The 18,546-nt window shown below is 37.8% G+C and overlaps 1 protein-coding gene across 7 annotated transcripts in view; it reads left to right on the plus strand.

The window, feature by feature from the left end:
* Positions 1-18,151, plus strand: part of LOC129774817 (probable G-protein coupled receptor Mth-like 1) — a 379,271-nt gene extending 361,120 nt beyond the window's left edge. For 4 of the 7 annotated variants that reach the window (XM_055778805.1, XM_055778807.1, XM_055778809.1 and 1 more), the window contains exons 7-8: positions 5,553-5,754; positions 16,654-18,151. In XM_055778805.1, coding sequence (XP_055634780.1) covers positions 5,553-5,754; positions 16,654-16,851 — 400 coding nt within the window. In that variant the 3' untranslated portion in view covers positions 16,852-18,151. Of the gene's footprint in view, positions 1-5,552; positions 5,755-5,834; positions 5,921-16,653 lie in introns of all 7 variants that reach the window. The other 3 variants (XM_055778811.1, XM_055778810.1, XM_055778812.1) reach the window with 3 other exon arrangements.
* The last annotated feature ends 395 nt before the right edge of the window (positions 18,152-18,546 follow it).

Consider the following 18,546-nt stretch of genomic DNA (forward strand, 5'->3'; position numbering starts at 1 on the left):
ACTTGGACTGATTTTTTAAAATTTTCTTCATGACTTCTATTTTGTATCAAAAAATTTAAAAAAAAATTAAAATATATCCAGTTTACATATTGCAAGTTAAAGTTTATTTTTGTAAATAAAAAGGAACTTTTTTTTTTCGATGTATATTTTTTTCACGTTGGACATCAATACTCTATAACTCTTTATAAGACACTATTTCGGTACGACTTATAGTTTTTGAGATATAAATTATCAGTAGTTCAAAAGTTGCACTTGAGTCAAAAACTTCCCAAATGCAGTGGAAAACTCATATTTCCTCCAACCCAAACGGAATACAAACTATCGTTCCAATCAAGAATACAAGCTTTATAAAATCTGCATTTTTAGTTCGGATTCATTTGAAATTGCACTTTAGTTTCTTACCAAAACAAAAATGAATACTATTCATTGACTGCGTCATTCACCTGATCTGGCACTATATGATGCTTCTTGATTCAACGAGTTCAAAACATCGCTGCCGTTTTTTGGGTGTTGAATCTCTAACTAAAGCCAAAACCTTCGTAACCTACAGTGACATTAACAAAGATGAGATTTCAAAAAAATATTCGTTTAAACCAGGAGTTTTTAGATCTTTCAGCTGACACCAAAACACTTCCAAAGATTTGTTGGATCGAATCTTTTCTTCATGTTGGTATCCGATGTCAAATCAATCAAGCAAACTCATTTCATTTTGATGTTAACGATTCTGGTTTCTTCGATAACGAGAATGGCTGTTCCCCCCAAGCCATTTCATCTGACCCAAGTCATCTGGAGAATATTGTTGGAAACTGTCCTAAAAATTCTGAAAATCACATATTCAAGATTAACGACGAAAACTCTTGTAATTGTTATACCTGTAAATGCCAGTCGAATTAATGGAAGTTTTGGAATGATATGTTATGCGATTTTTCGGATTAACTGTTCAAAATTTGGAACTGTCCAGGTATTACAGTTATTCTACGTGCAGAAAGGATATGCCGAAAAAAATGGCCTGATTTTGATCAAATCTTTTAAATTTTTTCATTCTAAAAAATTCTAAAACACGAGCTTTTTTTGTTTCATTTTCATAATGCACACTTATTCAGAATTAGGGTACTCTGAAAAATTGGCTATTTTTTCCGATGTTTGTAACTTTGAAACTGTTCAACTGATTCACGATTTGTTATATGTAAATGAAAGGTAGACTTATAAAAAATATATATCCCACCTCAACTCCCGGAAAGCTAAGACTTTGTACATGAAATATAAAACTTTTTTTTTTTCATTTCTATGATGATTTTGACAAATAGATAGGAAGTCGATTTGTGTGTTGGGCACGGACTGCCAAAATAAGCAAAAATTTTAATGATTTTTAAGATGTAAAAATCGAAGAGATCCTAGTTTATTATGATTTTTTGAAAGCTGATGCTTTTGCACATAACATATTAAAAAATCAATCCAGTGTGTTATTGAAATTGACTAAAAATCTAGCCAGGAGTGATATATTTCAAGTCATTAAGTCATATGTTTCATTCGCCCGTAGGGTGTCCCGTCCTGAACAAGTGTGATCTAAAACTTCATAGCTTTTGAACAGTCGAGCTAGCATTCATCTCATACCTGTAACGTCGTGTCTGACCCCGTCTAAATTGACAGCATAGCGTTATCTGTGTGTCGACATGGAACTGGATCATGATAGCCGCTGGCTGGCGGTCTTCACCAATGTTCCGTGAGTAGTCATATCCTCTCAAAAACTAAATAGAAGCATGGAAGAGTGGAAGAGAGTGTTATAGAATTGTGAACAGCCCGCCCATAAGGTTTATAGCCGGACCATCCTAAGCTTGGCTGTTCTCTTCGACGAGAATGGCGTTGCTGTTCACTCCGGTACAATAATGTTCGTTATACATCAACAAGGCACTCTACTCTCTTCTCTCTTCTCTCTTCTCTCTTCTCTCTTCTCTCTTCTCTCTTCTCTCTTCTCTCTTCTCTCTTCTCTCTTCTCTCTTCTCTCTTCTCTCTTCTCTCTTCTCTCTTCTCTCTTCTCTCTTCTCTCTTCTCTCTTCTCTCTTCTCTCTTCTCTCTTCTCTCTTCTTCTCTTCTCTCTTCCTCTCTCTTCTCTCTCTTCTCTCTTCTCTCTTCTCTCTTCTCTCTTCTCTCTTCTCTCTTCTCTCTTCTCTCTTCTCTCTTCTCTCTTCTCTCTTCTCTCTTCTCTCTTCTCTCTTCTCTCTTCTCTCTTCTCTCTTCTCTCTTCTCTCTTCTCTCTTCTCTCTTATCTCTTCTCTCTTCTCTCTTCTCTCTTCTCTCTTCTCTCTTCTCTCTTCTCTCTTCTCTCTTCTCTTTTCTCTCTTCTCTCTTCTCTCTTCTCTCTTCTCTCTTCTCTCTTCTCTCTTCTCTCTTCTCTCTCTCATTTTTGTAAAAAAATTGTGATTTTTCCGGTCCTCTAATTCTGACTCATGGACCCTAACGACAAAATAAAAATTAGCAATACTGTGCTATTTATTGGTGCTGATGATGATAATGGTCCCCGCCACCTTCCCTTACAGAGGTTTGAGCAAGACGAGTTAAAATTTCAACTATCACAATTTTTACTCGTTTCTTATTTAGGGAGCTGTATGAACTGGATTTCAGTATAAAAAACAAGTTCAACTATTCTGTTGCTCCTATTTAAAAGATGAGAATATGTACAGTTGAAAAAAACATTTAGCGAAGTAGATATCAAGAGTGAGTAAGAGAAGGAGAGAAGAAAAGTTGGAGAAGAACTTGGGAAGGGAAACAGAAAGAACAGAAGGGGATGGGAAAAGACTAAGAGGGTTGAAAAGGTGGAAGGAACGAATCAAAGAAAAGAAAGTGAAAACAGAGAAAGTGTGAGTGGGAGTGATAGGAGAAGGGTGAAAGTCCCAGAAAAACTTCGTTTCGTTTTTGAGATATATTATTCCTCTCATTGAAATTTTTTTCATGTTTAAACTGCCTGATGTACGATCTTTCTATATCAAATTGTCTCCTCAGTCTCGACACTCAATTTTCACCTCAAAACATTCTAGGAAAAAATTGTAGGTTGCTTCCCAAATGTCTACTTGTAGGCCAATGTTTTGGAAAAACTGTTTTCCAGAATTTTTGGAAACATTTTTACCTACCACATGAAAAATTTAGGACAAAAAAATCACCCTTAGGGCAAATTACAATAAAACCATTTTTTCGAAAAGAAATAAGTATACGAGGTTTGAGGCAATTTATTCGTGGAATCGCTGATATAAATAATTTATTGTCGTTGATTCAATAATTATCGAAACATTCATAGAGACAAACAGTCATTTATTCTCATGTATAGAATAGCCGTAAATGAAATGAAATTTAAATCAGTAGGCTAATGACAAGGATTCGATGGATTCTTTATACTGTTTTGTCGTAAAATACGTCGAGAATCAAATTGCTAAAAAAATCTAACAAATTCGTTCTCTAAAACATAGATCCTTACTTATAATGCAATTTCTGGTATTCTGAGATTTTTTTACATGAAATATCAAAAAATGTCAGGAATGTCAATTTGTGCTTGAGATTTAGATTAAAAAAAAGTTTCAGTTTCAAGTCATTGTATATCTCAGTTTTAAGCTGTAAAAATAGAAGTTTTGAATTTATTGATGCTCATAAAATTGACCTATACATTCGACAAAATCGTAAAAAAATCATAAAAATGTATCTCATGAACAAAAAAAAAATCCTATATGAATTAATTAATTTCATCAAGATACATTTATACATGCTTACAAAAAAGTATATTTAACGTCAATTTCGTTCAAAAGAGTAGTTTGTTTATTTATTGTGCTTAAATATTATATGATAATTTCAGTTGTCCAGTTTCTATAAGACCATTTCAGAATTTATAAGTATTATCAATGAAAAATTAAAAACTATTGCCTGATTTACATGTCAATAATTGGCAACTTTCCCAATTCGTCTAATAACCTGGAAAATTCACGTTGAAATACTATTTACCAAATTCTCCTGAACGGATTTCTCGATATTTTTCCATTTTTCGGAAACTGAGCTCTTCAATCGTGGTGTACCGTTTTCCCTCAGTGTAGATTCTGCGTACAAGAATCCCCCTAAGATTTTCAACAGAATTCAGGTCTAGAGAACAAGCCAGTCAGTCCAAAAAATTAAGCTTTTGATCGTCCATTGCTTAGTTTCCTTGCTGGTGTTAATGGCAGCATTATTTTGCTTGATTGTGACGATATCCACGCAAAAACGGTAGAAGAGAATATTTCAGAACATGTATGTAATCCTTGAATGATGTGGAATCTATCTTGAGCTTTCTGGTTGCAAAGAATCCCACCCAAACCATACACGAGCCTTCACTGAAATTCCTGGTTGAAAAATACCGGTCCTTCTTCCGTGAATCATGCCAATGCCTGTTGAAACCATCAGGACCATCCAAATTGAATTTTTTTGTCACTGAAGATAACCTATAACATTGAAGAACTTTTCGTTCTATATAGCAAAATGTATTCTTTTGAAAACGTTCTTTGTCATGTTGATTCATGTGAGCTTTGGCAAAACTCAGACGTCTTACGATGTGAGATGGTGTAAGATGAAGAGCTTTAACCTTTTTACCCCTTTTTATGAAAGGACTTTTTATCCAAATTCGACGAATTGTCTCCCATGAAACATTTAAATTCAAAGATTGCTTTATTTGCATAAGCGATTTCGAAGTATTCGAAGCTGTTCTAATTATTTCCCGCTTATCCCGGTCAGAGAGCAGCGATTTACGTGGAGCTCTCTTCTTTTTACCTTATCCTTGAGGATTCGTCAAATAATTGAGTACTACTTGATGGGATCGTCCTATCCGACGAGCAATTTCTCTAATTCCAACATTTTGTTGGTGGAATGCATCGATTTGTCCTTTTTCCCTATCCGTCAGCACTTTTCCTTTCGGCATTTTCTAGATTTATTAATCAAACTCACTAAAAACAACAGAAAACGTAACTGGTCTTATAGAAACTTGACATTTGAAAAACACAAAAACATTTGTTTACGCTCAACGCTTGCACACACATATGAAAATCATTCAATGTATGATAGTTACCAAAACAAATACACTAGAATATAAATTGAAGCGTTGTTTGTTTACAATGACACTAAGCAGCAAGTTTATACCCTGGTCTTAAAGAAGTTGGACAAAGTGGATTGTAAAATTATGTTTTTTTTGTATCGATTCTGTGGTCGGATTTCTAGTCTAATATAAAACATCTTGTATCTTGTATTATTTTTATCTTGTAAATGTATGTAAAGCAGTAGTTCATAACTCTAGCAACAATTTGTGCACCATAGTTACAAACACTCCTAATCCCTGCCTAGCCTCTAATCCCTAACAATTCCTGCCTGTTCCCTCTCTGGAATGTCAGCATGAGCTTTGCTACTAATGCCGTTCTGTGTTCTGTTGCGTTCTTCTTTTTTTTCGTTTTTGGCAATAAAACTCGGTAACCCAACACAACCCTTCAACTGAACTGAACTGAACTGAACCACTCAACACAACACAACTCGCACCCTCGTGTCTCTAGCCGCGGTCTGGTTTCTTCTCCCTCTTACAGTGCTGCCCTGGGTCGTGTCTGCATGAAGCTGGTCGTCGTAATGGGCGTCACCTGGGTCGCCGATGTGGCCTCGTGGGTCTTCGGTGGACCCGACTACATCTGGCTCGCAACGGATCTGATCAACGCTCTCCAGGGAGTGTTCATCTTCATCGTCGTCGGCTGTCAACCGCAGGTGAGTTGGCTGTTTCCTAGATCATGTTCAACATTTTCCCTGGAGGCTGTAATTTTTCCCCAACTTCGTTTATTTTGTAGTCGCGTTTTTCGGCGATCCAATCGCTTCGACTTGAGGGACAAGAGATGGCGAAAATAAGTCTTAAGCAGCTGTACTTTGCTGTCAAGTAAATGCCCCCCCCCCACACACACACACACACAAATGCATTACATCCACTCAGACTAATTTCATTTGCCAATTGGATGTCTAAAAGCATTGCGTCTAAAATTCCTTAATTTAATTCACAACTTTGTGACTAAAATTGTCCGAGAACAACTATTACATTCAATAACTAGCAAACTGCTGGTGTGCCACAAGAACCAGTCCCCGAACGACGATGACAATTTTCTACAGAGTTAAACAGACGAACGCCGGGAACGGACACCGAAACTCGGAACGGTTCCCTTGGTGCACATAATAATTAACTGTTACAAAGTCGGGGCTAGCTCCCAGAAAACGACTGTTCAACGCTCTGAACTTCCGCGCTAAATAGCGGAAGCTCTTATCTCCCTTTAGCGTATACCCCCCCAAGGGGTTTTGCGAGGGAAAAGCGAAAAAAAAAACGAACAAATAGAGGATAACCGCCAAATCTCATTTGCCTGTGACTGTAGAGCTTTATTCCGAGGGAAGATTTTTTTTCCTCTCGCGGTTACGGTTAAGGGTTAAATGTGCTGGCTGGCAAGGACACTTGGACTGTCGTTTTGCATCTTGTTCTGGTAATTCGGGTTTGAGCGGATTTGCATTTACCTCTTTTTTCATTAATTTTTTGCGATTTCAATCCATTTTTAGCAAGATCAGTTATTCCTAACATATTAACAGTCTTGATCTTCGCTCCACATGTATTACGCGTAGAGGGAAAACAACATATTGATAAAATTAATATTTTTTCAGGCACACTCAGACTCTTAATCTCCGATCCGCTCAGCTAAATGGGTACTGAATTGAATATTGTTTGTTCATAGATGAAAATGGATGAAATTTACTACTAGCTAGTCATCGAATGAAAAATGTTTCTTTTAATGTGTGTTTTATTACATAATGATTTTAATTAAAAACAACAAATTTTTAGTGTGAATCATGCTTTTTATTTAAACGGAAGAAAATTTAGAATAAGTTGTTCAGAATAAGTAGTTTATTGTTTAGTTCATCAACATTCAGCATTCGCTGTCGTCGTTTTGAAAAAAAAAACAGTTTATCGTTCCTCTGCCCTTACAACTGCTCATATATTTCCTTCAATGCCGAATTTTCATCAGTGTATGAATCATAAAGCAGCAGAATCATAGGGACTACGCGAAGCGAATGATTCATACTCGGTTACCATAATTGAACCTGTCCCATAGTTGTCTACAAGTGCAACACTAGGTGAACATTCAGCTAGTTAGATACTCTGGGAAGGGTAGTCATTCATATATATTTTTTTTTATTACTAAGACTATTATCCCTTGAATTTTCCACACTACTTACCGTCTGGCTCAACTTCCCTCCCTATTGATGTTCAAATCGGAATCAATTATATCTCGCTGGCGCCGAAAATATGTTAAAGCTAAATAAACGCGAACAAAAACATCACGCATCACTCCACTAGTGTCATTGAGAATGTGTTTCTAGCTTGAAATCACTAGCAACAATCAATTTCACTTGCATTTGTATGTCGCAAACAAAATTGATTTTGGGGTTGTCAAGCAATAGAACCACTAACAACAGTACCCCATTTACGACACAGTTTGCACTCATGTAAACCGCAAGGTGTTCAAAAAAAACCTTTTTCGTTTCAGTTCTTGCCTAATTCTCCGCTCGCAAGTGCCGAACGATGACGTTTGTAATTTGTTATGTATCGTTAATCGCTTTGTACCTTTCTGTGCAGCGATGATCGTTTATTCACATCAGATAAGAGTGTATAGATCACGTTGGCCATGCTTCACTGTCAATTTTTTGTAAATTTGGAAAAATGTCGTCCAACGAAAAAGAGCGTCGTGAATTAATCTTGTGCACTCATTTCGAGAATCCGGAGTTGTTACATCGGGTCATCGGTAAGATGCTGGGAATCGTCCAATCCACGGCCAGCAGAGTACTAATACGATACTTCGAGAACCTAACCATCGACCGGTAGGTGAAGAACGGCAAAAATGGATGCTCCGTCAGTGAAAAAGATCACAAGCGCGTAGTTAAGCAGTTTAGACGTGATCCGAGAAGTTCGGTCCGGGATGTCGCCAATAAGCTGAATTTGTCAAGTTCATTCGTCCAGCGGACCAAGCAGCGGGAGGGCCTGCGTACATACAAGGTTCAGAAGGCTCCTAACCGCGACGAAAGGCAAAACATGGTGGGGAGGACGCGAGCCCGGAAGCTGTACACCGAAATGCTGACGAAGCCGCATTGCCTGGTAATGGACGACGAAACCTACGTCAAAGCGGACATTCGTCAGCTGCCGGGCCTGTTGTTCTTCTCCGCAGAGGACAAATTCAGCGTTCCGGAGGAGATTCGCAAGCAGAAACTATCCAAGTTTGCCAAAAAGTACATGGTGTGGCAAGCGATCTGCTCTTGCGGAAAGCGGAGCGCCCCCTTCGTGATGACCAGCACGGTAAACGGGCAGGTTTACCTTAAGGAGTGCCTACAGAAGCGCTTACTACCAATTGAAGCAGCACGAGGGCCCGACCATCTTCTGGCCGGATCTCGCTTCGTGCCACTATTCAAAGGACGTGTTGGAGTGGTACGAAGCCAAAGGAAATGAACCCGCCCAACGCGCCAGAGCTTCGCCCAATAGAGAAATATTGGGCGATTATGAAGCAGGCCCTCCGGAAGAACCCAAAAGTTGTCAAATCGGAGGCGGACTTCAAGAGAAAATGGATTTCTGTTCAAAAAAAACTACAACCTGACGTTGTACAGAACCTTATGGACGGGGTAAAGAGGAAGGTGCGAGCATACGGGCTTGGGCTCGAATTATGAATAAAAAGAAAATGCCAAAAGTTGTTTAATAGTTTTTATTTTACTGTCTAAAATTTTCAAAAGGATCGGTCTACTGGGCGAATTTCTACAGCGTTTTTTCCGTGATGCAATTTGATGTGACACACCCTTTAGCACTAACACAATATTGGTAGCAACAAATGTAACAAGTTTGCTCACTGTGATTCGAAAAATGATTGACCGGAGCATTTTTGGAACGGATAGATTTAAGGAACTTTTGACCAAAAATGGTCTTCTGTCTCTCTTATGGAAACCCCAACATTGAGAGGGCTTTTCTATGAACATCGAATGTTTTATGAAAAAAGTGTGAGGGAACGGTGCTATGCGACAAGTTTATCCTATGATTCCGTTTGGATTTTATGAATACGTATTTTTGATTCGAATGAAAGTTTGTATTCCGTTTGGGTTGGAGGAAATATGAGTTTTCCACAGCAATTGGGAATTTTTTGACTCAAGCATAACTTTTCAATAGAGCATATCGATTTTAGTAAGAGAAATTTTTTTCATAGTTTTTGAGATATAATTTATATCTCAAAAACTATGAGTCGTATCGAAATAGTGTCTTGGAAAGAGTTATAGAGTAGTGATGTTTAAACGTGAAAAATATATACACTGAGAAAAAACATTAGTACTCTTTTTTTATTTACGAAAAAAACTTTAATTTGCAATATCTAAAACATTTTTTATTTTATTTTTTTTATTATATAAAATAGAAGTCATGTAGAAAATCCAGAGAATGTGTCTAAGATGGTAAAACTATTTTTGACAAACTTTGTGGAACATCGATTTTTTATGAATTTTCGAAACTTCGAATTTTTGTATGTTAATAATCATTTTTAGCCACAAATTCTGAATTCTGAGGTGATTTAAAACAAAAACGCTCATTATCAATTTCCTTCTAAATGCAACCATTTTCGAGATATTTAAAAAAATATTTCCAATTTATTGACACGTTCGAGAAACGTTTTTCAGATGAACATTTTTTACCGATCTTCGGAAACAGTCTACAACACTAGAAAATTATGTTGCAGCCCATTGCACAACGGTCCTGGAGATAAATTTAAGTGGAAATTATCATTTAGAGCTCGACGGTTATTCTCTAGACAAAAACTGTCTTCGAAAAAGTTGTTACATATGATAGAGCCCTCATGTTTATGTTATCAAAAATAGGGTGACCAAAATTGTCGATGAAATAAAAAGTATAAATTTCTTTTTTTTTATTAAATCGTTTATTTTTACAGGCTCAGTTACATAAGTTTAAAGAAGCCAAACTCCTATCTGTATAGTTACAAGTATATATAAACATTTTTTATTAATTCTAATGTTAATGAAGTAGAGAACCGATTACTTGCGGTTTGCTCGAGTTTAGAAGGGTGATATTTTGTTTCAGGAAAAGGATGGGATATAAGGATATGTTGACAATGTTCACACTCACATTCATCATACTCAATTCTTAAGCCTATCTTATATCTAATATGTATTTACATTTCATCTTATTCTATTGTTAGTAAGAAGGGATTTGATTTCTCGCGAATGAAAAGGAAAAGGAGAATATAAGGATATAAGGACAATCACACACGAAGATCGATAGCTTTTAGGAAGACATATATTTGGGACATGTAATCAAGGTCTAACCGAGCCAACACATCTCTCACCGGCACATTGGGCTGCCTTCCTCTAGCCCGAAGAGAGTTTTCTAAATTCGATCTGGCAACAAGATATAACTCGCACGACCAAATAACGTGTTCGATGTCGTGGTAACCTTGGCCACAAGCACAGATATTGCCATCGGCAAGATTAAAACGAAAGAGTAGCGCGTCTAACGAACAGTGATTGGACATGAGTCGAGAGAAGGTGCGAATAAAGTCCCGACTCAAGTCCAGACTTTTGAACATGGTTTGAGGCTAACCTTAGGGATAATCGAGTGAAGCCACCGACCCAATTCATCTTCGTTCCACTTACGTTGCCAGTTAGCGATGGTATTTTTACGGACTAAAGAATAAAATTCATTGAAGGCGATTTGACGCTGATAAATATCGCCTTCAATTGCACCTACCTTTGCCAATGAGTCAGCCCTCTCATTACCCGGAATTGAGCAATGTGAAGGGACCCAGACAAAGGTAATGACATAACAGCGTCTGGTTAAAGCACTCAAAATTTCTCGTATTCTCTCAAGGAAGTACGGCGAGTGCTTTTCCGGCCTCACTGAACGGATAGCTTCGACAGAGCTAAGACTATCCGTTACAATGTAATAGTGTTCAACAGGTCGTGAGGCGACGCTGTCCAGCGCCCAGTGTATCGCTGCCAATTCAGCAATATACACTGAGCAAGGATTCTGAAGACTGTGTGAGGTGCTAAAAAATTCGTTGAACACTCCAAATCCTGTGGACTCATTCATAGAGGACCCATCAGTAAAGTACATATTATCACAATTGATATCCCCATACTTTGCATCGAAGATCGTTGGAACGATCCTCGATCGAAGATAATCTGATGTTCCATGGATATCCTGCTTCGTGGACAGATCAAAATGCACAGAGGAATTGATGTAGTCAGGAAAACAAACACGGTTGGGAATGTACGAAGAAGGATCAACCTGCATGGTGATGAATTCATGATATGGACTCATGAACCCAGATTGAAAATTTAGCTCGATCAGCTGTTCAAAATTTCCGATCACCAATGGGTTCATAACCTTACACCGGATGAGGAACCGAAGAGAAAATAAAATGAAGCGATCTTTTAGTGGGAGTAAGCCTGCCAAAACTTCGAGACTCATGGTATGCCCTCAACGCAATACGGAAACAAAGATACTGAATTCACTCGAGTTTAATGAGGTGTGTTTTGGCAGCTGATTGAAAACAGAAACTGCCATACTCCATCACTGAGAGAATAGTTGTTCGATACAACATTATAAGATCTTCGGGATGGCCTCCCCACCAGGTGCCGGTAATTGTACGGAGAAAGTTTATTCTTTGTTGACATTTTTTACTCAGATACCTAATATGGGCCCCCCAAGAACATTTGGAGTCGAACCAGACCCCAAGATACTTGAATGACATAGCATGAGTGATCGGTTTACCCAAAAGTTGAAGCTTTGGTTTTGCTGGTCTATGCTTCCTAGAAAAAACCACCATCTCTGTTTTCTCCGTGGAGAATTCGATCCCTAGCCCAATGGCCCAGGTTGAAAAATTGTTCAAAGTATCTTGTAAGGGTCCTTGCAGGTCGGATTCGTTTGATCCTACGACAGACACCACTCCATCATCTGCAAGTTGTCTTAGGCTGCAATTTTGTGTAAGGCAATTGTCGATGTCGCTTACATAGAAGTTGTACAAAAGGGGGCTTAAACATGAGCCCTGGGGGAGGCCCATGTAAGAGAACCGACTTACTGCCGAATCTCCGTGAGAAAAGTTCAAATGTTTCTCACAAAGCAAGTTATATAATATATTATTCAATAGATGCGGCAGACCCCGAGAGTGTAATTTGTCTGACAAAACCTCTATTGAAACAGAATCAAAGGCCCCCTTTATGTCCAAGAATACTGAAGCCATTTGTTTTTTTTTTCGGCGTAAGCCATTTGAATTTCTGAAGAAAGCAACGCAAGACAATCATTCGTCCCCTTGCCCCTGCGGAACCCATATTGTGTATCTGAGAGTAAGCCATTCGTTTCAACCCAACGATCAAGGCGAAACAAGATCATTTTCTCCAACAATTTCCGTATACAAGACAGCATTGCTATTGGGCGGTACGAATTGAAGTCGGACGCGGGTTTTCCGGGTTTTTGAATAGCTATAATTCGCATAACTTTCTTATCTTTATAGATAGAGGTAAACATCGTAAATTGCAATAGGGTAACCATGAACAAAACGGTTTTTTACTCTAACTTTTATATTTAAAATTCTACATCATGATTGTCTTCGTACGACTTTTGGAGCTAATATTGATAATATTGGTATTGACCAATATTTTGCAATGCAGATTATCTTAATCCTGCTCAAATCCTGCAAACCATCAATAGGTTTCACCCAAAAACTCATGATTTCAATTTTAATTTACTCGAATACAAAAAAAACATATCTTCGAAAATCACATATTATATAGAGTGAAATTTGTTCTTTCAAATTCCGTCAACAAACATTTTTTATGTTTGCCCCAGAAAGAATGACAAGCAATTGAAGGGAGCGTATTTTTGGGAAGAAATATCAATAACTTCGAGTGAAGTTGCGATATAGACAAGTTCTGCATCGCAAAATGTTTGTATTCGTATGTTCTAAAAATCTTTCGAAAACAGTTTATATGTAGTATGTAGCAGTATGTAGAATTTGAAATACAAAAGTTAGAGTATAAAAACCGTTTTTTTTCATGGTGACCCTAACGCATTTTAGAAAAAAAACGCTATATTGGTTATTTCAAGAGATAGAAAAAAAACTTTGTTTTACAATATGTCTCAAATATTTGGATTTACAACATTTTCGAACTATATTTATCTCTATTTATAAAGATAAGAAGGTTAGTTTTTTTATTTCATCGACAATTTTGGTCACCCTATTTTTGATAACACGAAAATGAGCGCTCTATCATATGTAACAACATTGCCGAAGACAGTTTTCTTCTAAATAAAAACTGTCGAGCTCCAAATGCTAATTTCCACTTAATTGCATCTCCTGGACCATTGCGCATTATGGTATACTGTTATTAACTCTATAATGAACTGATGAACGATGTTTGAATTTGAGTAACTTTTATACGTTTACAGAGGTACCTTAAAGATACCTTATTTCAGTTACAATCTAGGCATAACGTAAACAAGTTAATTAATTTTGTACCCATAACGTCCGATTGAATCAACGAGATGTATTTGTGTTGTTGGGATTTCAATTCTACTTTGAAAACTGTTCGTGTATTGATTGTGTAACACGAGTTCTATGTTAAAAGTTTGTATTAAGATAAAAAAAAAAAAGATTTTTTAGTATCGCTACGTTTTGTTTTAACCCACATGTTTTCAAATGTTTTCCAACGTAACTCCTAAGCATATATTTTTACCATAATGATGTATTTGGAAAAGTTGTTGGAAATTAGAAGCAAATTCATAAAATTTCATGTACACGACTGATGGGTAACAAGTGGACTTACCGAATGGTTATTGCACCGAGGAGGTCGAATCACGCAGTGTGGGGCCTCTCTGAGCCTGGAACGAGCCTTGCTGCTGTCATCGGTCGACCAACTGCTCACACGCAACACGGAATCTCGCCTTCGGGGAATGGGTTCTCTTTGCCGAAATCGGTGACGTAGTAATGGACCTCTTCCGCTACACACTGCCAAAATAACACAGCGTGCACTCGGAAACTGCATCGGAAAAACCACGCTTCTTATTCAGCACCCGCGAGATAAAAGTTCACAAAACTACTTTCTTTTTAACGAAAGTGCTTTTCTGATTTTATTGCGATAACTAGATCACGACCAATCAGACGAACGAACAATGTTGAACTCCGAACTTGCTATACTGTATGTGTGTATGTACTGTTTTCTCTCGCGAACTGTCAGAGCTTGCACGGATGCCAGCATAGAGTGATTTCACACGCTGTTGAAATATTGCGGAAACATTTCACACTAATAATTCAATTTTATATCCAACAATGACAGTATACCACGACAAACATATTGAAAGGGCCTGTAAACTATAAAAAAGACAATGAATTAGAAATATTTGCTGCATTTAGAAGTGTGCTGTAACTCGTCAATTTTTGCAATCGTTGTATCAATCCATGGCAAAGTGACAGCGTATCCGCGATTTATCCCTCGCGCAAATGCCACAGAACAAAATTGCGGCTGCTGTTGGAGTGTGTCCCAGAGGACAGTTTTGGACCTGAAAAAGAAAGAACAACTATCTTGAAGGACCTCCTCGGGTCACCAGTTCGGACGAAAAAACTGTTTTCTGGGTTGTTACCTAGATTTTATTGCAATATCGGACAAGCAGCAGGGAGCAGCTGTTCTGTCTAATGTACACCCAGGTTTTTTACGCGGGGATGAGTTCATCGTAAAAAAACGCATTCATTTAAAAATCCGTGTAAGAAACTCGCAACAAATTGTGGTAAAAAAAACGCGACAAAAACCTGGGTGTATTGCAACTGAAAGAATAAATTTTTGACAAACAAATCAATTTGAATAATCCAAACAGGTTAGTAGCAATTGTCGCTTTTGCGAACGATTTGAACGAGATAAACAGTACGTTATGTTTCGTAGAAATAACGGTTGAGTCATAAGTAGCGGGACTACTCTAATTTTTTGACACATCTGATGATACGGGACTTGAGTTGTTGGACTGTGGTGGCCTCCCAACCATTTTCGTTCATCGACTGGGACCGTATGGCCCAATACGACTCGGATGGCCGCGTGTGGGGTACGTTTGGGGATTGTCCTCTTCACGTACAAACGGTATGTTATGGGCGATCAACCAATCCAGTGTGACCTTTGCGTAATATCTTCACCCTTTTGGTGTTTTTTTACAAAAGTCAAGAACAAAGTTTGGGATATATTTCCGGACAAGCAAGGCTTTGATGCAAAAATAAGCAAAAATATGAAGCTTCTGCACCGAATGAATATTCCTAGAAAAGGACCCGGAGCAGACTATGTTAGACAATGATTATGAAACCACATAAGAAGTAGCTTTTAGATCAAAGCACACACTTTGATAGTATATATTTCTCTAAGAGAAGAGCCGAGAAGAATCGGAATCAAATTTATGGTCAAATATATCGGCAGGCGATCCGACAACGAAGGCTGTCAACCCACAGCTCTTTTACTTTGAAGCAGAAAAAGGGAAGGCAGTTCTAACTTAAATGCACCTCATTTTCATAGTCTGCCATAAATTATCCATAGAAATTGTCTTTTTTGTATCAGGCTGAATAAATTAGTTTTTTTTTTCATTCATCTCATCTATAAAAAAAACTGGGAATTAACCACTTAACCAATAGTGACGATATTCCCAACTCTGGTCATGGTTTTTATTTTCAAGCAAACAAAATATGTTTTTCATTCAAGTTGTCTTCTATACATTCATGTTGTAGAGCTGTTTCACGTACTGTCTTTTCGTCAGGGGATATTATGTTATTTACCGGACTTTTATGAGTTCATAGATATATGGTCTGTTTCTTTAACATTCTACATCCACAATGTGTTCATGAGAGGTCAATGAACAACATCGTTTGTTGAGTAACGTTATTCGACCAATATGTGTTCGATAAAAGTGTAATTGCCAACTGAGTTCACTAAATGTTCGTTCCAAGTCATTCATTGATCTTTATGTAGAAAAAGAATTTATATGAATCAAATTCAACCGCCTTCACATTCAGTATTAATCATTTCGCTGCCAGTTGGCGGTTGATAACTTCTTAAAAATTTATTCACAGTCTAAACCACGAGAACATAAACCATTCATTATTAGAATGAGGGAAATTGTTTGACCTTTGCTGGACTCTCATTTGTTTCCTTTAATGTCCGAAAGTAGCCGTTTGAGATAGAAACCAAAATAGAAGCCGAAATAGGCTTCCTGCCAAAGACAACTATCAATCGCATTTAAATTTGCATTAATTCTTATCACAGGATGTTCGATAACTCCGACGCAAGCAAAAACACTCCATTGAACTACTTCATTTGGCACTGCAATAAATCAACATCTCGTTCTGAACAAAAACCTCTTAAAGGTTCGGTGGTGGTCCGCCCTATTCAAAGGCGTCATTCATTTTAATTATCCTAATAATTCTGCTCACACGAGAACACCATTTCTGTTCTGAATAACGCATAACAGCTGCTGGGAGAGTGGAAGTCCGAGATGTGGACATCTTGGAGATTGAAATTTATTACATTATCTCATCCTTGCACAACGTATTTTTTCCGTAGGTCTGGTCCGCAATAAAGCGTCTGTGGAACTCGAAAACGGGCCGTTCCCTCACCAACACCACCCACGGTCCGCAGCACTCCAGTTCCTCCCACGGGCTGCCGTCGATGGGGGAGTCCATTACGAACAACACCTGCACGAACAATACGACCACGACGACCAACTCCCAGAACCGGGTCCCCATGGAGACCGTCTGCTAGGCGGCACAGAGTGGAGGACACGAACGACGAGCGCCAGTGGGCTCGGACTGATTTGGACTGAAATTAACCTGCTACTAACAGTTTCGGGAACCCACGCACAAAACTCCAGTTCTTGACTGTGGGCGGTAAGCTTTCTCATTTTTCATCGTGTTTTTTGGAAAAGTTTATAATGCATTTACAGCAGCAATACCGCCAATAATAGGAGTAGTAGTATACAACACAATAATAGTATTTAAGCGAGAAAATTAAAGCAGGATTTTAATTTTTGTGATCCACCAACGCATGAAGGGGAATGGAACTTGGACTTTCGATCGATCGATCAATCGATTAGCAACCAAATGAACTTGTTTGGGCCATAAGACATGAGAGAAAGATGGTGAACTGAAATGAAAGCGAACAGTCTTTTAGTTTTTTTTATGTACATATTTTGACTGCCGATCCCGCGGATGATTAAGATGCTTTTATGTATATTTTTGAAGCAAGACTCCTCCCCCTCTATCCCCCTCTTTTTTTTAAGGTTGTTTCCGTTTCATGTTAAGATGTTGAGCTTTAATTAGTAGGATAACCCAAATCTCTCAAACATTTATCTTTTAATCCACTGACTAACACATCCCGAGAGGGACTTGTTTGATCGCCTCCAGTTTATTTGTTCGTTTGTAAATATTGTAATATTTATTCATTGTGCTCTAGTTTAAGCATGACTCACAGAGAGAGAAAGGCAACAGACCAGAAAGTAAAGAACAAGCGAAAGTCGTCGGCACAAATTTTCGACTGAAGTATAACCCAAACACACAAACAAATTTGACGTTGTTTACACGAGAACTTTTATTCGAAACTTTTTGACGCGTATCATATAGACAAACATAACACGAATATCGAAGCATGTTTTTTGGAGATATTTTATCCTTTGAGACGTTCTACAAAATGTGTATCACTACTGTCGAAAACGCATAACCGATATGAATACAGAGTTCAAACAGATATATTAAACCCCTTTGAAATCGTAGCAGAGGTTATTAGAGGAAAGTCCTCCCACCGCGGTAAAAGTGATTGATACAAACTAACTCATACAGATCGAACATAATCATCATTATTCATCGATTCATTTATTCGCAGCCGGAACACAAAATCCCAATGCTATACGAAACTGTAACGAAACACCACTGTCGCACTATCTCTAGTCCAAACAAAAAAAAAACAGAAACAAAACTCCATCAGTATATTATAATCTATCAAACACCGAATCGCAGCAGCTAGAACAATTCTATCAGTAGTTATTCGAATTCCTTCCACTTCTTAATCACTCACAGAGAGCGCAATAGCTTCCGCTTACGATACTCTTTCAAATCACACTTCAGTAACGACTTTTACATTTAATAAAGAGACACAGTATTCGCGTTAATCAGCAGCAGCAGTAGTAGCATTGAAAGAGAGGCATTGTCTTAATCGTATTTCGTAGATTAGCTAATCGTCAATCGCTAAAACGGTAAAATAGCGGAAATTGAAAACAACATTAGTACTACGAAAATCGCGCTATGACTAACATTAATAACACGCGAGCAAAATCGCTGTAGTGAAAAAGAGAGAAAGAAAGATGAAACACCTTGTATTACTCTTCTTAATAACATTATAGATCGTAGAATGTAGACGTTCGTCGTATTCGTCCATCGAACACAATAATATGATTATAACACA

This window comes from Toxorhynchites rutilus, chromosome 3, assembly GCF_029784135.1.
Source record: "Toxorhynchites rutilus septentrionalis strain SRP chromosome 3, ASM2978413v1, whole genome shotgun sequence".
Classification (NCBI taxonomy): Eukaryota; Metazoa; Arthropoda; class Insecta; order Diptera; family Culicidae; genus Toxorhynchites; species Toxorhynchites rutilus.